Source organism: Marmota flaviventris, chromosome 6 (assembly GCF_047511675.1).
Source record: "Marmota flaviventris isolate mMarFla1 chromosome 6, mMarFla1.hap1, whole genome shotgun sequence".
Taxonomy (NCBI): domain Eukaryota; kingdom Metazoa; phylum Chordata; class Mammalia; order Rodentia; family Sciuridae; genus Marmota; species Marmota flaviventris.
The window spans coordinates 94,101,508-94,123,166 of NC_092503.1; the positions used below are offsets into that span (position 1 = coordinate 94,101,508).

A 21,659-nucleotide genomic window follows, 5' to 3' on the forward strand; every position below is an offset into this window, starting at 1 on the left:
TGAGGAGAGGAAATCATGCCTTGATGCAGAGGGAAAAAGAAAAAAGTTGTGTTTTTTTTTTTTCACGATAGACCCCAAACTGTATTAACAGTGGGTGGCTTCGCTGATCAGCAGGTCTGCTAATAGCTTGTTGGAGTACTTAATATGAACTGACTTAGCACATGAGAAAAAATGAATGCTATGTAAGGACTCTATCAATACACCTTGGAACTTTTGGCAAGCCCTCCTGCCTTCTACACCCAAAGATTGAAACCTTCTGGGAATAAAATAGGAAATACTCAGGGGAAAGAAATTAAGAAATTTCCTCAAGAAATATTGTCTTTTTTTTTTAGGGTTGAAAAAGAGAGTTCCAAGAGTTACTTTTACCTGCTAAGCAAGGGTCATGGAGATGCTTTGGTGTTCCTAGAATTTAACATTCTTCTGTTCTCTAAAAGCAAAGTTACATCATACCAGTATAAATTAGTATAAATGTTCAATGGTGTTCTAGGCATCTTTCATGGTCTCCTCCCCCTAGATTCCTATTTTAGTTGTTTGATTCTAGTTTTTGAATTCTTGTAATGATGGTTCTACATTTTATTGGTATCTTTAATACCAACTTATATATTTTTCAGTACTTAAAGACATCTTTTGAGGTGTTAGAGTGTGTTTATGGGACAGGGGTGTCGGAGACTATACTTGCAGCTACATCTACATGTCATATGCCTAACAGCTCTGAAGAGCAGGGACTCATCTCCAGTTCATTAAAACTTCTATTGTAGCCCATAGATTCCTGTTGAGGGGAGTTTCATTTTATGTACATCTAAATTATGAGAATTCAGTTATATATGTTAGTGACGGTGGGAAAGGAGAGATCAAGTAGAAGTTTAAATCATGTAAGTGATTGTACCATCTGGTCAATGATTTAAGCTCTGTAATGAGCACGGATGTGAGAAGAATTTTCTGTGCTCTCAGTATCAGTACCATCACGGTGCAATTCACCACACAGAGGGGGTCCTAGAATTTTTATACAACATGGCCACTTAATGTTAGCTTCATCTGAAACCACACTGACAAAACAGCAATCTATTCCAAAGCTGCAGGAAAATGTAGCTATGTGGTTTTTTTCAGAGAAAGCATATTAGTCTCTGAAGTGATGCTTAAGATATCTCCAAGGGCGATTTCGATTCCACAGAATATTCATCTTACATGCAGACTTCAGAACTGACTCCAATGTAAGATGTAGCTCTGATGTGTTGTCAAAATGAAGGTAGATTAAGGACCCAGTTTTACAGAATACCTTTATTGAATTGTCTATGAGTTGTGTCCCTTTGAAATGGAGTGGTTTCTTTTTTGTCTCCTCAAAACAAGAGCCTGTTCTTGAACTGATTGTTAGAATAAAGAGTGAATGAAAGGACTGAATATAAGGCAAGAAAAGTTCAACTTCTGATGCATATTTATTACATATTTTTGGAGGAAAAACTAACATGTCTAATTATCAAGTACCATGTGCAAATGCCATACATTTTGCTCATATTTTAGGATACTTGATATATAATGTCATTAGTTTGCCGGAGTCCCAAAAATAAAAAAATGACACAAACTGGATGGCTTAAAGAATAGAAATGTCTTGTAGTTCTTACAATTCTTGAAGCTGAGAGTCCAAAATTGAGATGATGTCAGGGTTGTTTCCTTTCAGTGACTTTGAGAAAGAATCTGTTCCACGTCTCTCATCAAGCTTCTCCTGGTTTGTTGGCAATCTTTGACATTCCTGGTTAGTAGATGTGTCATCCAGCTCTCCACCTTCATGTTCACATGGTGTTCTCCCTGTGTGCAGGTCTGTCTGTGTCAAACTTGCCCCTTTTTATAAGGACATCAATCATATTAATCTAAAGTCTACCTTACTCTAATATTGATGTCATCTTAACTAATTAAATTTGTAATGATTCTATTTACAAATAAGGTCACATAAGCACCATGGATTAGAACCTTCAGTATATGAATATGGATGGAATACAATTCAACCCCTGACAATAATTAATTAACATGGCTGTATTTTCTTTATCAGTTGTCATTTGGTAATGTTCCCATTAAAGTGCAAACCCTTGAGTTAAAAAATACATTTCAAAGCAATCAGCAAGTTTTGTTTAGCCTCTATTTTTGCATTAATTTTATTAGATATTATGAAATGAAAAAAACTGTAAACCAAGAGCTCTTTTCTAAGCTCTTTTCTAAGTAATTTATTTACCACCTAGTACAAGTGACAAAATAATCCAACAATTGCAATGGGTTTTACAAAGAAAAATACTTTAAAACATGCAGTTATAGAACTGACCATTCTAGATCTTTCCCATATAATGTGACAGCATCTTATGATAAGATTTTTTGTTACTTCTCTTACAGGTATATTTTGAATCAATGTTCCTTGGTCATGTCCCTGAAAATATAAAGATCCATAAGCATATGGGCCATATTCAGGGGTTCCAGGGCTGCATTAGAGAACTTCAAGTAAACAACAAAGAATTCTTCATTATTGATGAAGCACTTCGTGGGAAGAACATCAAGAACTGCCATGTGCCCTGGTGTGCTCGTCATCTATGCCATAACAATGGCACTTGCATCAGGTCAGTGCCAGCATCTTCATCCCTGATTTCTATTGCATGACTCCAGATTCTTAAAACAGCAAAAGTCAGAAGCATTGTCAATGGGGTGATAGAAAAGAAAGACTTGGAACCCCAAATTCTTATAATGCACACATGTGGTACACATTTATTTGCTTAGAGAAACTTGCACACTGTGGGTCCAGTGACAAGAGATTTCCCAACTCTGAAAATAATAAGGTAAATGCACCCAATTTGGAAACTATCAAAATGTATCCAAGTTTTAATGTAGGTGTTACCATTTTTTGCAAATATGAATAAGAGATTGTTATCCATTGATGATTATTTGATACATTAATGAATTTTTACTTTGTTTTTAATTCAAAAAATCCCTAGATCTCTACTATTAGAGATGAAAAATTCACCATATCTATTTTTATTTTTATTTACAATGCTATATCCATTTTCCTCCTCAAAGCAAAGATTTATCATGCTATATAAGCTTAAGAAGATCTTAATTAAAATTACTTTCTGCTTCACTAACATGTCTTCAGTGAATCAACCCTGAGGGAGTCTCATTTGGACAGTGTAGAACATATTGCTAAATTTCCCCAATCCTCTGAGAAATCTTTATTTCAGGGCTACAAATAAGGGCAGAATAGAAGCTGAAACATGCAGCGATTATAATAGTTCAAGTCAAAGGAAAATTGACCAAATCTCACAGGAAATATCTTAATTAATTCACCTCAGTGTTTCCAAGGGGCAAGCTATCAAGTAGTTAATAATGACTTCATAAAAGTAAACATCTTTGTACATAGTGTGGAAAAAGAGAAAAAGTCTATCAAAAAGGCAGGACAAGAAATGATAGGCATAGATGGGCTCTGAAAGTAATCACTAGAATAAAAAAATGAAGAGAGAGAGAGAGAGAGAGAGAGAGGAAGAACAAAATGGTAAAGACAGAGAACAGAAGACTGCACAGGCCTGATAATGTCAAGGTGACATATGTACCCGAGAATCACAGACTGACAGTAATAAATTTGAAGGAAAAAAATAAGCATGGTTCAGTGGAAAGGAAAGTGATCATCTCTTATAGTGTCTAGAAATTTGCCTTCTGACTCACTATATCTAAGTGTGTGACTTAATTTATACATTTGTACCATAAAAACAACAGTGTAAGCCTATTTAATATAATAAAATACCACAGATAAAGTGTTAAAGAACTGACCATGATAGCTTTCCTGAAGGAAACCAAAATCAAAGCTTTACTCAATAAATGGTCTCCTTCATAACCAAACCACTAATAGCAATTGTATTGTGGTGGAACCTATGAGTTGATTTTAACCAACAGAACAACCAATTAAGCAGGGTGATAGGATGTCATTTCCATAATTAGGTTACTTAGAATTGTGAGCTGCATCTCCCTTGCTGGCTTTGATGAAGCATTCAGCAGTTTTTGGGAGGCCCACATGACAAAGGCATTTAGAGCAGCCTCCAACCAGTGAGGAGCTGAGGACTGCCTCCAACTGACAGCTAGCAGATATTGAAGCCAACAAAAAGAAAATTAATTTTACAAAGAACCACATGAGCTTGGAAATAGATCCTTTCTCCATCAAGCCTTGAAGTGAGGCCCCAGCCTGACCAACACCTGGACTGCACTTTGTGAAATTATTATGCAGAGGACCCATGAGGCTGAGTTAAGAAGTATACTTTGTTTAAAGCTAAGCTTGTGGTCATATTGCTATGCAACAATAGAAAACCAATATATTCCAATTTTATGCAAAAATATCAATATCTCCAACTCAGACAAGGGTTAGTTTCATTTTAAAACATTAACTCTCTGAGATATTGAAGCCAGTTATATACTAAATAAAATAAACACTGTTTGTTTTAATTAAAGAACATCATATTACTTTTAATCTTAGTTATTTAACAGGTATTTGGAAAAGATAATCATCCTAAGATAAAAAAAAAAAATCCTAGGTTCTTTTAGACTTTATATGTTCATTTTCTTAGCTTTATTTCAACAAACATTGCCTGAGATTTAGGTATGAGCTAAGAGTGTGTAGGGGAAAAAATAAAAGATATATATTCAAAACAGCAATCCTGCACACAGAGAATTTTCAGTCTAATGTGGAAGCTCATTCAGCTCTTTAGGTCTCAGTGAATTTTCCCATATAAATGTACCTGTCAGTCTGCTGTTGTATACATTATATATTCTGGCCATCCATACTTATTTCTGACTTTTTCAACCTTTCAACCACTACCTCAGAGAAATCCTCTTGAATGTCAGCTGATTTTGATACACACTTTTTAAGAAATTTCACATCATATATGTGTTTTAGGCTAGACAAATGGAGATGTGTCAGCTATGTACCAATGAGTAAAACACTTTTTCACATCCTATGAACAAAATGATTTCTATCTTGATTGTCAGTGTTCAACTCCATAAACTAATCCTTGCATGACTGCACATAGACCGTGTTGGTTCATGGCAATGATGATTTTCCTTCCAGTATCCCCCTGTATATCACCATAATACACTGAAGTTGGTCAGTGCCAGAACACCAACTTGTAAAAAAAAAAAAAAAAAAAAAAAAAAAAATTCTCAGAAGGCTTATAAGAGTACTGAGGGCAGGTCAAAAAAATTTGTATATGAAGAACACAGATAACTATGGACCATACATAAGATCATCAGAATAAGAATGCTTTCACCCTTACTTGTTATGTCCAAAACCTCAATACCCATCATAAACAGAGGATTCTAGAAGTCTGCAGCAAACCAAAAGTAGAACCAGAATGTCTATAGAAGATAACATAAACTCCCAATAAGGCCATAAATAGCTTCAGTCCATTACAGTAAGATGCAAAGAACTATCACCATGACCAACACCTTCCTCTGAACAGATGCATTTCCACACTTCAAATATATGGAGTAGTATAAAGTTTTCAACAGAGAAACTCTGAAATACAAAGCAAACTCCATTATGATTCTACAAAATGAATCTTAACTATCCTAATGCTTTTGGTAACTCATTTTCCATCCATGTTGCTAGCTAAAGTGAAAGTTTTCCTTCCTCTCTGAGTTAGTCAGCTTTTCATTACTCTAACAAATTCTTAAGGTAATTAACTTATGAGGACAAAAGGTTCATTTGGCTCACAGCTTGGAGGCTCTGGTCCACGGTCTCTTGGGTCTGTGGTGAGGCTATACATTATGACGGGGAGCACATAGTGAAGCAAACTAGTCACCTCATGGCATCCAGGAATCAAAAAGAGAAAGATAAGACCATGATCCCACAATCCCCTTCAAGGGAACATCCGCACTGACCTACAACTTCCCACTAGACTCCATCACTTAAACTTTTCACACCCTCCCAATAATACCAAGCTAGGAACTAAGCCTTTAAAACATGGACTTTTGAAGAACATTCCAGATGCAAACTCTAGCACTCTCTGTCTTGCCACATTACAAAATGAATCTTTCCCGGATATCCCAGAGTCTCTTCTACATTCCCACTTTGGGTTCTGTCCTTTTTCTCAGTCCATGCCATCTGGCTCCATCTCACTGCTGAGTCTAGCCAGGCAAAGTTCTAAATGTCCTTCTTTTCTCCTGTTTGCTTAAATAGTAGATCAACTTCAGAAAGATTCATTAATATTCAACCATTCTGGATTCAAGGGGAATGGACAAGATAACCTGATGGAATTATTTTTAGGCCAGCAAGTTTTGTTGTATTTTCAAAGAAATAAACTGTTCAGAATAAAAGTCATTATTATAAACAAAATAAGAAAGCCCTTTTATATGTCTGCTTCCTTTCTCAAAATACAGAGACAATAATGTTTTAATACCAGAGTACACATGAAAATGCAAGTAACAATTTATCACCACAGTTTAATTTTTCTAATCCAGTAATTCTCATCCCAAATTTGGGGAATGCCTAACAATGAGGCATTTAAGAATATTAGAGAGGAAGGCATGTTTTGATCTGTGTGTGCATGTGTGTGCGCGCACACACACACACACTTGAACATTCTAATATGTGTTTTCTGGATGTGCACACCTATTTTCCTCAGCAAGAATAATGGTGAAAAAACAACAGATAACCCTTACAGAAGTGTTCTCTAAACAGAAGTAGGGTTCTGAGTGAACAGAACTCAGTGCCATAGTGTTACATACTAGGGTTCACAAAATAAAATACAATTGCAGTGGATTTATAAACAAAATCATCATGAAATTTAGAAGCTTGGCTGATATAATTCAATGATACAAAATGCTGTCCCTGCATTGTCTATGAAGGTAATCTGCTTACAAGAAGACAAATTTCATGTTGAAAAGAACTAAGGGAAGTAACGCTTCAGGAGCTTTGCTGAGCAAATGTCATTCTGCTTTGAGTACCATCACATGTTTCTGGACAGTGTCCAATCTTTTTTCATTTCATTATAAATCTGTGTTAGAATTTTCAAACCCCTGTGGTTGCTCATTTCGGAGAAGCCCAAATTGCATGTAGTGAAATTCAGTTTAGAAAAGTGATACAGAGGGTTATTCTGAGTATCCAAATCTCCATGGACTTTGAACAAGCTGTTTCCAAAAGGGCATAGGAAGGTTAGCAAATTAAACAGATAATATTTAAATCACTTTTCCCTTTCTGCACCAGGTGTTTTAAAATAGGTTAAACAATAATTAAAGAGGAGCATCAGGTTTGGGAATATACCCTATGCAACCACTGCCCTAAAAACTTATTTCACTGACATTAGGGTAAATAATTATTAAGACACTAATTTTAGACTTACTCTTAATTTCAGCAGGAGCTAAGTGTATGTCAATGTGCTTTGTCATGAAATGAAAGTCAATAATTCCCATGTGTGAATGGATAAGTTTTCTGTGCTCCAACCCACCTCATGGTTTTTATTAATCACTAACCAGGGCTATCCTCCCTGTGCTATGGCAGTGGTCAGCAAACTTTTTCCATAAAGGACCAATAGCTCACATTTTAGACTTTGCATGACAGCTACTCAAGTCTCCCATTGTAACAGGAAAGCAGCCAGTAAGAAAATATAAACGAATAAATATGACTGAGTTCCAATAAAATTTTATTCAAAAAAGTAGATGAAAGACAGGATTTGACCTGAGGGCCATAGTTTCAAACGACTGCATTAGGGAAGCAGGTGGATTGATTAGTCTCTTTCAATTAATTGACCAAGGAAATCCATCTCAAACAAATAGTATTTCCTTATTAAGAAATCTTCCCCCAAAACATGTATTTCTTACTATTAGGGAACTATCATTATTCTCATGTCCTATGTGAATAGAAGTCAAAGTTAGTTTCTTTCATTCTTTTATTTCTCATTCTTGACATTGTCTGATATAAATAAGTCAGTTTTTCATGATTTCTGAGGTATTTAGTTTCCAAGTCACTTAGCACTTCAAAATGATGTAGGAGTCATAGATTGAATTTGAAATTGCAGTAGTAACATTATTACACAGTATTAAGAATTAGGGCATTGTGTCTCAGCCTGTCCATTTGTTCTGTAATGAGTTGTAACTCCCCACAAACTTCTTGCTTGCCTTCATTGTCATTTCAGTGTCATGGAGCTGGGCATCACCTGCTGAGATCTTTTACTTATTATTCTTTATCCAGGCCAGCTTACCCCTAATCTAGCTCAGCAGTCTAAACTGTTCTTCTAAATACCAAAGGGGAAAATAGCCTACTTCAGATCAATTTCTTGCCATGTATTTAAACTAACAATATCTTCAGATATTTGCCCTTCTCTTAGTTTCTTCATTTTCTGCATCCTTGAAATTGTGCATACATAAAATTTAAGTGGCCTCATGATAGAGGATTAATTTATATTTGGTTAGATTACTCTCAGATGTGAAAGTTTACCAATTAACCATCAAACATCTCAATTGTAGGCAGTCCTTGTTGCTAGAAAAACAGGGTGGAAAGGGAAAATGTCAAATTTTGTGTTAGGTGAATAGTAAGAAGCATATATAATTTCATAGTTTTCCCCATCTCTTATCTTGTGCTAATAAATTGAGCGATTAAGGCATTTATTTATGTAATCTAATCTATTCACTAAAATCAGGCTAATCTTTATGGAATGTGAGTATAAAAAGGCTTTCTTTTCTGCTGTCACTGATGTCAAATGTATCTGTAGAATATCTTTTAACTTTCCACAAATTGAACACCATGTTTGTTCCAATACCTTTTATTAATGCTCACATATTGAAATGTCAGGACAGTTTACAACTTCTATTTCACATTCAGTTTTGTGGTAAATAGCCTCCAACCAGGTTAGGCAAGACCTCAAGTCCAAGAATGTAGAGGAGGGGAGGATTGTGATGTATTCTTCCCAATTCTTTTCTATCCATCTTCTGCTTCTTCGGATTTGTGCCTATGCTGGGGTAGAAGGAATTTGACAGGGAAAGATTCAAAGATTTTCTTATTAAGGTGTTGACCTTATGGTTCCTTACTGATGGGTTTTGCTCTCTCTGCAACAAATGCTCAATGCTGACTTTCCTGACATGTGTGAGCCTTAGCTTTGGTGAGTGGTGAATATGAGAAGGTATGTAGGAATGATATTAGTCTGGTTATCTCAAGATGGTTTCTGGTGGTCTGTTCAAGCATAGGATCTTCAAGCTGATGTGGTCTTCATTATGATCAGTAGAAAGCACTGGAAAGTCCCCTAAATTATAGGTTTCTCAAAATATTGTGTCTATCTTTACTTAATCTCTTTATTGGGGAGTTAGTTACAATGCTCAGGTAGGTTTACAGATTTCTCACGAATTTGAGTGTGTCAAACCTGAAAGAGAGACTGTCATAGGGATTGACAGGCCTGGAAAAGTATGTAGATCTTTAAATTTTTATTTCCTTGTCTTTTCTTGATCTCTCCTTGTTACCTGTTTCTTATTTCTTCTATCCTACCTCACTTGGACAAAATGTAATGCATCACAAAGATATTTTGGCAATATTTTTGGATTTTACTTCCTATAATATCCATGTCTAGAAATTATTTTGATCTGTTTGATTAAAGCAGGATATATGTGCCTTTAAGACCGTCTATTTGCCCCTTCTATCCTACCACAAGCATTTGCAGGACACCTCTGTCATGTTTAGCAGTGTGAAGAGCATTGGATTTTCAAAGATATATAAGATGGGTAACCTTTTTCTACATACTCTTTTGCTTAGGATGATCTTGGGTTTGAAAAACATTGAGGCGTGCAGAACAAAATGTGCTTTTCCATTTATACATGTGAAGTGCAGTCTTAGGTTAAGAGCCTAGGGTTTCACAATCACTCTTGTTTATCTTTTTTTTAATCTCATTTCTTTTCTCCATTCTACAAGTGCCAGGTATTGTGAAAATGGATTGATGTGGGGTCATTTACTCTAGCTTGGAGAGTGTGACTGAAGCTGCAGGGTTTTTAGTTGCTTATAAAAGTGGATCACATATTTGGAAAGTATAACTCTTACCAATGTAAGTGTCGCAGGACTCTTGGTAAAGTACAAATGCAGTTTAAATTGATTTTCTAACCACTTTTATCACTACCATCCTTGAGTGTAGCAACCAGGGATGGGCATTTGTTTTACATAGTTTCTTCTATATTCAATCTTTTCAGAAGACATTTAGGTCCTCTGCAAATCAGTTTCATTAAAGTTATGATTATATATCAAATTACATTTCAAAAAGAAAAAAAGATTGAATATAGAAGAAATTTAGTTTATTATACTAAATTTGAAAAGCCTCGAAGAGTTAAAAGTTTCAAGGTTTGACCAATGGAAAAACCCACTATTAAATTCCGCACATTTTTTACATCATATTTATGTAGCAAGGTCAAACAAGTAGGGGGAAAAATCTCATCTTCAATTTTCTCTACCCTTAGGTAATAATACATAGAGAACTCATTTACCCTGATTGATCTTCCTGGGCATAAGAGACCTCTCTGACTTAAATCCCATCTGAAAACTATCTTTTCTATCCTTTCTTATAGAATACTAAAAGGTTTCTCTCTCTCTCTCTCTCTCTCTCTCTCTCTCTCTCTCTCTCTCTCTCTCTCTTCATTTTTCCATCCCTCCCTACCTGCCTCCTTCTGTACTTCAAAGAACAAGCAAGCTAAATATGACCTGCTAATGTTTTCCTTCCCATCAAAAATTATTAATATTTTAAGTAGGGAGAGATATGTTAAAGCCTGTTTTTAATTGTTTTTTACTAGAAGCATTTATTCTTGTTTTAAATCTACATGGCTTACCACTTACAGATTGCATTTGTGCACACACACACACAAAAAAAATTGGTTTGGCAAATTGTGTTAATAACTATCATTTTTACATCTAATTAGACATGCCACTGTTTGAACTGTGTCAAAAGTTTGACAAACAAAATAAAAACAGCAAAGTTAAAGCTGAAATATAATGTGAGATAATCAGAATTCCTTGGTTTTGGTTTAAAGCAAGTAATTTAAATTTAGGAAGGAAACAAGCCAATTTTTTTGATTCAGCAATAGACAAGGTTCTCAAACCTTACATTTTGTTCTTGGCCCATTTGCTGGTATATCATGTACCTTAGGAAAATTGCTTAACCTTTTATTCTAGGAAAATGATATAAAAAACTGTTCCTGCCTGCCTGCCTAAACCTCAAGTGATTTGGAACCAAAGTTAAAACTTGCTGAGGACTCAGGAATATACAGACTAGATGGAAAAACACTGGAAAATAAAGTCTGGTATTATTTTTTCATATTAAAATAAAGTATTATCTTCAAGCAAGCATTGTCAAAGTGTCAACACTGATGATTGCCATTGACCTAACAATTATCAAGTACTCTCTGTGCCTTGGAAAATTGCATTAGAGACATGGTTCTGATATGACTTTATTTTAAAATGATATCAATACTAAAAATACCTTCAAAACATAGTTTTAAGCTTCTATTTTGAGTATGACAAAAAGGATACAAGTAAGTTAAAAGATTTATTCAAGTCAGCCTGATAATATGCACAGGATAAACTGAAATTTTATAGAACTTAATTTAATGCTCTCTGTCCTAAGTTCTGACACATAAATCAACCATTAGTTCTATCACAAATAAAAAAGGTTAGTTGTTGTCTAAACCAATGATGTGGTAGCTATTTTCAGCAGTTATCTGACTTGAGAATTACACTTAAGGATGAGACCATCTATAAAAATATAGCTTCACTCTTGTAGACCAGTCTAAGAGGCAGGAAGTCTATCCTTACTCCTTAGTATGCCATTAACTGCTTCTGGATCTTACTTTCATCATTTGTGTAAAGAAGAGAGTAAGCTGGACCAGAATTTCCAAAACTATTTTTCACAATATTCTAATAAATCTCTGAGGAGTCAGGGGAAAAAATATTCTGCAGGAAGGGAAATATTCCTAAGATAAATGTATAAGTTATCACATGTTCTTTTCTTTCCTTGGGATTTAAACCTGTGTTTTTGTTTTTGTTTTTTAATTTGTTTATTTTTACGCGGTGACTAAGGATCAAACCCAGTGCCTCATACATGCTAATCGAGTGCTCTGCTAAGGAGCTACAGCTCTGACCTCCATAATGTGTTTAACATATTAAATTCAACATAACAGAACCAATTTAAGTCTTTTAATTTAGTTTCTAATTTTTTTTCATCATCCCCTCAGATTCATAATAGGGATGTGGCATGAGAGGAATAGATGAACTTTAGATAGGGCAAAGGGGAGGGAGGGAAAGGGAGGGGACATGGGGTAGGAAAGACAATGGAATGAGGACATCATTACCCTAAGCACATGTATGAAAACACAAATGGTGTGACTCTACTTTGTGTTCAACCAGAGACATGAAAAATTGTGCTCTATTTGTGTAAAATGAATTGAACTGCATTCTGCTGTCACATATAACTAATTAGAATAAATAAAATTTTAAAATGTTAAGAATTTTTTTTTTCCAAGATACCTATTAACATCACACAGCATGCTCTTTTTCTCGGACTCAGTGTTAGGAAATGCTGCACCAGATGATACTAACAAGATCCAACATGTAGTACTATTTTTCCTACTTTTAAAAGACTTCCATTCTAGAATATGCTATGACAACTGGGAAAATACTTTTAGTTTAGTGTGCTTCAATATCAAGAATCCTTTTTTCATGTTTGATTTAATTTGCAATAGGCTTCAAGATATGCACTTTTTCTTTTCAGTCCTAGATTAATATATTTTATGTGAAATATAGTTGAAATGCAATTAAGTACATAGAAAATTATACCTTCACATTGAGGTTTCATCTTGAAATAGGGAACTATTTGGATGTGGACCCTTGAGTTATGCCAATGTCCACCAGACTAATTTATTTTCCCTTTTCTCTCTCACAAATACTCCAGAGCTTTTTATTCCCTTTCCCCATGTGCCCATTCACACCAAAACACAAATAAAAACATCAAAAATACTCAAGGCTAAATGTAAGCACAAATATCTATGCATGTGACTACAGAAGGAACTTTTATTCTTCCAAGGAGAGAAAATGGGGCTAGGGAAGGAATGTGGAGAGGAAAGGAGTGGAAAGAACCAGATTCACTTAAGTGGAAAGAAGAAGGACCTTTGACTCAGGACCAGGACAGAGTGAAGAGGACTCGTGGCCTTGAATATGGAGCATCCTGTGTAACCTCCAGGAGCAGTGGAAGCTTAATATTTCCCCTGAGCGGAGTGTGAACCACTTCAGAGGGATATAGATGTGAATGAACTTTTGGTCTCTAAACAAGGTGGGACTACACAGAAGCACTGCAAACGCTGCCCCCACCACCACCACACACACACACTAATGATCCAGACTCAGGGTTCAAGACTCATGTCTGTACCTCTATGTGATTTGGGCACTTATCAACCTTTGAAGTTATTTTCTCATTTGACTGAAGCTTAACAAGATCTCTCTAATCTAAAATATCTAAAAATCTAAAGGTACTTCCAATGCTATTATTTCCAACCTAGAAGTATACCAATGAATTTATGTATTTGGGGAATGCATGCTGATTTAAATGTATTGGAAACATTTTTTTATTTGTTCTAATTGGTTATACATGACAGTAGAATGCATTTTGATTAATTGTTTACAAATGGAGCTCAACTTTTCGTTTCTCTGGTTGTACACGATGTAGAGTCTCATCATGCATGCCGTCATATATGTACCTAGGGTAATGATGTCCATCTCATTCCACCATCTTTCCTACCCCTAGGTCCCCTCCCCTTCCCACCTTCCTCTTTGCCTAATCCAAAGTTCCTTCATTCTTCTTTTGCCCTCCCCCACTGTGAATCATCCTCCTAATATCAGAGAAAACATTTGGCCTTTGTTTTGGGGGGATTGGCTTACTTCATGTAACATGATATTCTCCAACTTCATCCATTTACCTGCAAATGTCATAATTCATTCTCTTTTAATGCTGAGTAATATTCAATTGTGTATATATACCACAGTTTTTTTAATTTATTCATCTATTAATGGAAATCTAGGTTTTTCCATAGTCTAACTACTAAGAATTGAGCTGCTATAAATATTAATGTGGCTGCATCACTATAGTATGCTGATTTTAAGTCCTTTGGGTATAGACTGAGGAGTGGGATAGCTGGGTCAGATGGTGGTTCCATTCCAAGTTTTCTAAGGAATCTCCATATTGCTTTCCAGAGTGATTGCACAAATTTGCAGTCCCACCACAATGTTTGAGTGTACCTTTTTGCCCACATCCTCACTAACACTTACTGTTGCTTGTATACTTGATAATTGCCATTCTGACTGGAGCAAGATGAAATCTTAGAGTAGTTTTGATTTACATTTCTGTAATATCTAGAGATGTTGAACATTTTTTCATATTTTTTGTTGATCGATTATATATACTCTTCTCAGAAGTGTCTGTTCAGTTCCTTAACCCATTTATTGATTGGGTATTTGGTTTTTTTTTGGTGTTGAGTTTTTTGACTTCTTTATATATCCTGGTAATTAGTTCTCTATCTGATGTGCATGTGCTAAAGATTTTCTCCCACTCTGTAGGCTGTCTCTTCACATCATTGATTGTTTCTTTTGCTGAGAAGAAACTTTTTAGTTTGAATCCATCTCATTTATTGACTTTTTATTTCATTTCTTTCACTTTAGGAGTTTTGTTAAGGAAGTCAGGGACTAATTTGACTTGATGAAGATTTGGACCTACTTTTTTTTTCTATTAAGTGTAGGGACTCTGGTCTAATTCCTAGGTCCTTGATCCACTTTGAGTTGAGTGATAAACATTTTTTTAAAAAAAAAATTTATAATCAACCTCTGTGTTTTACACCTCTACTTCTATTATGGAGGGAAACCAAGAGAGTCTTTGAACATAATTGTCAAATAAAGTAAAACCCAGAGAATTCGAGGATAAGGCGTATAACATTGACAAATAAATCATCCTCAAGTTGAGTAGAAAAAGAGATAACTTGACTGCTCTCATGGTGCAGTTCTCCAGTGCTGGGTTTAACTATTGTCTGGTCTATTTCATAACTTTGTAGGAACAGAGGTTGACTTGTAGATTTTTGACCAGTGGAGATGAGAATACTTTCTTTCCTATGGAAAAGTACAATAAATATTACAGTTTATGACCCTATTGGACATTAATGAGTTTTATATCTAATACAGCAATCTTGTCTTAATATTATTTCTCAAATGCTCCTTCAATTAGTTTTGATATACTACCATTACCTTCATTGAATAAAATATTGACCTCACTCACATGGTATTTGCATGACAGTCATGATTTTACCATCATGAAATTGTACTTTATCAGAATTGTTTTCCACATTAGACCCCCTTATCATTTTATATCAAAGGAAGTAGATTAAAAGGAAGACCAAGCACATGTAGACCTAAAAAATTGGTTACAATGGAGAAGAAAGATAATTTCAACCTTCTTGCCTCAGGATTGGAAAGAAGTGAATCAATTTTCTGTCAATAAGATGTGCTCCATTATCCCATAGATCTTCTGTCTTGGGGACTGTCACAAGCTTTGGACAAGAAGTCAGTATAATTACAAGACACATCCCACAGAGAAGGTCCTACAGTAGGAGCTTAATGTTCTGGGAGCTGCCATCTTAAAATTCTTAATATAATATCTTTAAATTTGGCTTTTGTTTAAGTGAAGTAAGATGGAGCATATGTCAGGACCTTGGAGCCTCAGCTCACATTTAATCCTATTCTTACTGCTTCTTCATGTCTTCAGGAAGAGTCACCTGCATCCCTTACCCTGTCCAGTGACCACTGCCAACTTCACCAGCAGCAGGAGCCTGGGCATAAGCACAGGAGGAGTCAGGGTTAGGTACCCACTCTCCATGTGCTAGACTCAGGGCAGGTCCAGGTGCCAGTAATGGACACACCCACCCTGAGAGCCTCTCTATGTTTAAGGAAGTATGTCGTTAAATAGGAAAAAAACATTAATCATGTTGAGAGAAAGAGACTGCAGCAGACAGTAGAAAGCAATAATTTTTACATTTTGAAACAGGATCTCCTCATTTTCATTTTGAATTGGGTCAGATCACACAAATTATGTAGCTGGTCTTGGAGGGGGGCAATGAGTGGAGATTCTTTTTTTTTTTTTTTTTTAAACATGTTAGATCTTTTTTTTTTTTTTTTAATATTTATTTCTTTTTTAGTTCTCGGCAGACACAACATCTTTGTTTGTATGTGGTGCTGAGGATCGAACCCGGACCGCACACATGTCAGGCAAGCGCGCTACCACTTGAGCCACATCCCCAGCCCCGAGTGGAGATTCTTAATGTCACACTGATTGGTGTTCAATCCCCACATACAGGAAGTGGCCACTGCAAATATACCAAGTCAATTTATTATTGATCTTCACATCTTTATTTTATTGTCATCATCTTAATGATATATACTTAGGGAATAAAATAATCCTAACAACACTGCATGGGTTATTTAAAGATCTTGTAATAATTATGATGACTGTACGGATTACTACTCTCTATTAGTTCTTCTAAAGAAATCATTAGGATATTCCCGTTGACTATAATTTACACACTAAAAATGAAATAAACAAAAATTCCCCATGCTCTCTCTCCTTTAAATCCAAACTCATAAAAGCTAAGTTAGGAAGACCTTAAATTTGTTTTTCTGAGATTTTCACCGAAGCTTACCACTGTATGGATTTCATATTATGAAATTATCCAGAAACAAAGAAATCTCTACCTTCAGATCACTTCAGTAAGTACAAAGAAAGAGAACCTTCAATGCAAGTCATTTTGCAATGCATAAAAATAGTAAATATACTAAGTCATGAATGTTATACTTGAGAAGCTTAAAGGAGATGAGGATACTACAATACAATATACAAGTGCTGGAACATATTGATGTCCTATTAAAAAATATATTACTGTAAAACCCTGTAGTATAACACTAAATAAATACACATATAAGTAGAATATATTACCTTGTATGCCTTCACAGCAAAAAACTTTTGATATATTTCACCATTAGGTAAATATTACATATCACATATTACATATATACAACCCAAAGCACATTTAATGTAATATAAACTTAGTTTTCACATATTCCTATCAAGTTCTTTCCCTGTCAGATTTGCATTACTGGCTAAAACATCTAAAACTGCCAAGTAAGGAAAAAATCCAATGAAATTTCCGAACTGCCTCCCATGGCTGACTGGAGACTTAATAGTGGTGAACATCATCCTTTTTGAGCCTGTCTTGGGGAGCTTTTTACTGAGAGGAAGACTGAAGTTTATCAGGGGTCATCTGGCAGGAGAGATTTTTATTAGAGTTTTGAGAAACCTCTGAAATATTCTGCCTTCACCTTTCCAGCCTTGTAGAACAGAAGACTGCAGATCTCATAGCTAATATTCAAACTGAAATTGGACCACGTAGATATGAGAAATCAACTTGACAGCAAAGGTTATCCATCTTCCCACACTTGCTTCTCCTGCTGCCATCTCAATTCCATAGGTGCTTTTGTTTTTTATTTCACTTTTTGGAATAAGAAAAAAAAAGAAGTTTCTATGCATCTTTGGCATTTCGCCCCTATGACAGGCCTCTACAAGTCCAGCTATGATTCTTGGGCGTCTCTCAGGTGTAGACAAATAAGTTCATAAGCAAAACTATAAAAATAAGAATTTTATTTAGCCTTGAAAACATTATAGCATGAGCTATCACAGCTTTATTTATTTATTATTACAGGGATTAAACCCAAAGGTGTTTTACTACTGAGCCACATTCTCTGCCCTTTTTAATTTTTCATTTTGAGACAGGATCTGAGTTGCTTAGGGTCTCACTAAATTGCTGAGGCCAACCAGAAACTTGTGATACTCCTGCCTCCGCCTCCTCAGTTGCTGGGATTCCTGGCATGCCCCATCAAGGCCAGCCACAGCTTTATTGTAAACTGAACTTTTCTTTTAATCTTTGCATTCATAATATTTTTCTGAATATTTAAGTCTATTCTAAAGAATATTCCTAGAAAAGGCAGAGAAATGTTAAACCAAAACAGCCTCCCAATTGTAGCTGTATGTATGGAAGACAAATATAGGTGATATTGTGAGGCCTTCTTTTATTATAATTAGTGAAAACAGAAAAAAAAAATGTTAATCATATTGTGGCAGTAATTCCAGTGGCACTCGTGACAGTACAATCTTATATAACCTAAAACTAAGCTGCAAAATCCAACCTTATCAAACACTATTTGAGTAATGTTTTTTAACTTATTCAATGCTTACATTTTCAGTTTCTTCTCTGTGAGATGAAGGAGATACCAGTACAACCAGGCCTCCTCTCCAGAGCTGCAAGAAGCTGAAATAAAAGTCTCTGTGTGGAAATGCTTGAAATTGCAAGATGCCATCCAAATCAGAGGATGTTTTATCATATAGATGTAGAATGTTGAAAAAGAGAACATGTGAAGGCTCTTTTATTTGAACAAGCAGCTTCTATACTGTCTATGGGGATTAATTATAGACTTTCCACATTTCCAAAATATTCACAGATTTATTTAAATAGTGAGATTCAAAACTGAGTGAAATATAGTGAGTTGATCAAAAATCCAAAATAATCTCCAACTTTTCTTAATACTTGCTGTGTCAGGCTCACATCCATGCTTTTGATGCAAACATGCATAGTGAGATAAATTCCTGTGATCATGAAGTAATATTGCCAAAGCTATTAAATCGCTGTCTATTTCCCTCCTCCAGAGGGAATACCAGATATGGCTATACCAGAATTTTTAAAACACTTTCTCTTGTCATATAGCACCACATGAGCTACCCCTGTACACTTGCCAGATAGCCCCTAAACAAAGGAGGTTAATAATAAAAGCAAGCTACATCATCAATTGCTTATCCTATTCCATTTACTATATGCATTATCTCAATTAATCCTTGCAATAACGACATGGTGTTCATGTTGTGGTTATCTCTATGGTACAATGGCAAAACTAAGGCAGGGAGAATCTAAAAAATAGATCTAAGGTCACACCAATGGTGAAGTGAAATCTTGTTCAGGAAATCTTGTTCACCTCTGTTCTACCACACCACCACCATCACCTTAATTCTATGCTATGGAATGTTGTGACATTTTTGCTATTACTATTGTTTTGAGCAGTTACCACTTTTTAAGTGATTTACCCTACTTCATAAATGATGCTGAGTACTATAACTCATTATATAGGCATACATTTTTAAAGCAGGCTTACAATTCCTCTGCTGTGAAATAAGGAAACTGAGGTTCAAAGAATTTGTGCAGTTTGCTCAAGATCATAGAGGAGGTGGCTAAGGTAGCTTAGATAGAACTTTAACCTATCTATGTCCTCTGATCTTTCAGCAATGTTATGGTCAATCTCCATAATCCTTTTCACAGGGTACCTGTGATATTTTCTGTTACAGGCTATCTTCTGAGTCTTAACTTATCCCTTCTAACTACTGGGAATAAGACGATTCCAACCATCCTCCCTGGATTTTATATACACCAAAACGGGTCCAAACTACGGTGCTCTTCGTGTTCTTTATTGTAGTCAGGCAAACAAATTCAACTAACACAGACACCATTTCCTGCTCCATACACACACAAAGATGATTTATGAAGGAGTTAGAATTAAAATGGATGGAGGTCTTTACTCGTGAATGAAGTTTTTTATATTGCTTTCTAGGCCTGTAATATAATCAGTTGATTCCTGTGAGCTTGTTAAAGGACCTTGTGCATCAAAAGTAAAATGCACTTTGCATTTGTGAAATGTTCGGTTAAAATTGAAAACAAACACTTAAGAATAAGAATTACAACAGTTCTTAAATATTATCGATTAGATTGGGAAAGTAGGAGCAGGAAGCCTCAGCTTGTGATGTGTTAGCATTAGCTTTATTCTGTCTTCTGCCAGCTGCTACAGTGAAGACTGGGAAAGGACAGAATCCCTGTCTTCCTGGCTCCTGAGGAGAAAAAAAGCTTATGATAGTAGGCTGTGTCACAAAGTAACAACCCCATCCTATACATCATCAATATGCGAGTAGGAAGATTTTTGTTGGCTAAAAGCATTCTGCTAGCTCAGGGAAGATGCTTGGGAAGGATTAAGCATATATCCCAAAGTTATTTTTTTTTTAAAATAGCTACCTTAATCTCATGATATCAGTTAAAATTTTTTAGAGGAATCAAGGAACAGATAGTAAAAACAGAAGCTGGTCTACTTCAATAGAAGATCATATGAAACTAAACTAAGCAAATTTATTCACCATGGTGGAAAGATTGTTTTTGTTTTAGAAACCTGACAGTATCCGTTGGCATAATATGACAGTAAGTATGGTACGTCACCTTACTGGCTATGTTTTCCTTTTTCTATGGCTCTGTCTACTGCAGACTGAAATTGTCACTTTACTTAGCTAACTGCTAAATCACAAGCAATAAAGGAGCTGGTTGTTGTTTTAATTGTACTAATAAGAGAAGAACTATGAAGGGAGATTCATGCTTCACTCTATTTGCCTTACATTTTGGGATCCAGTATTCTGATTCATAGTGTGACTTATGCTGCATCAAGACTCAGAGCTAAATTATAAAGTCAGTTTTCAGCTTCAACAAATCCTCTCTGGGTCCTGCTGTGCTTCCCTTAATGGCAGGGACTGGTGGCTTCCATCTGTAAGGAAGCATGTTTTGCATATGAACTACCACAGGGCACAAGACAACAGCACAGAGAAGAACCGCAATTCCACAATTCCTTTGCCTTTTGTGTGTGCGGTTGTTTTTGTTCCCTCTAAACACTGAGGAATGGAAATCAGGGAGTGCTTAGGAAAAAAATCTTGTTTTAGTGTGAAATTGGAAGAATAATTATTTGATGTTTTGTATGCACACACTTGTAAAGCAAAACACTATTTCTTAATATAAATATAGCAGCAGGCTTCAAGATCTGAACTAATCTTGCTTTAGAATGTCACCCTAAGAGACAGAGGGTTTCTTAGATGCTGATTTATTCAGTACCCTTACTCTCTTGTTGTAGGTTTGTTTAGCCTGATGTGAACATAAGCTCAACCTAGCTAGAGGAGAGTCCACTGAGAATACACAAGTATTTCAATTTTACCTCAAATTAAAATGGGGGAGGAAGTCACACTCCCACGAGGGGGGTGCGGGGCGGGGGGAGGCTGAATTATTGTTCTTTACATTGGCCTAAAGGTAGAACAGTATTTTCTTTATATTCTGTTTCTCTAAACTGAATTCAATCTTCTTTCTACTGAGCAAAGTAACAGAAACAGTAATAACTTACTGCCACCTACAGATGGGAGATACATCTTTGAAAGCATCTGCTAGAAGCAAGAAAGATGAACATGAAGCTCACACTAAAGCCCACAGGTCAGAGAGCATAAATCTTATAGGAGTTCCATGTGAGAAATACTTCCTACCATCAGTAATCAGATTGTGCTTGTAGCTTCTGAGATTTAAATGAATTTAGGACCAGTGAGAAAGCAGATTCTCCAATAGTATATTCAAGTAATTTTCTTCTCATTATAGTCTCTTTCTAATGGCAGTGAGCTTTCATTTACTACAGTCTAAGTTTTAAGTAGAGGACGAAAACCCATAGTTAAGACTCATGCCAGCCA

General features: G+C 35.6%; 1 protein-coding gene across 1 annotated transcript in view; it reads left to right on the plus strand.

Moving 5' to 3' along the window:
• Eys (eyes shut homolog) overlaps nucleotides 1–21,659 on the plus strand; it is a 1,581,889-nt gene that overhangs the window by 1,329,486 nt on the left and 230,744 nt on the right. The window contains 1 exon segment of the mRNA XM_071613805.1: nucleotides 2,380–2,600. Coding sequence (XP_071469906.1) covers nucleotides 2,380–2,600 — 221 coding nt within the window.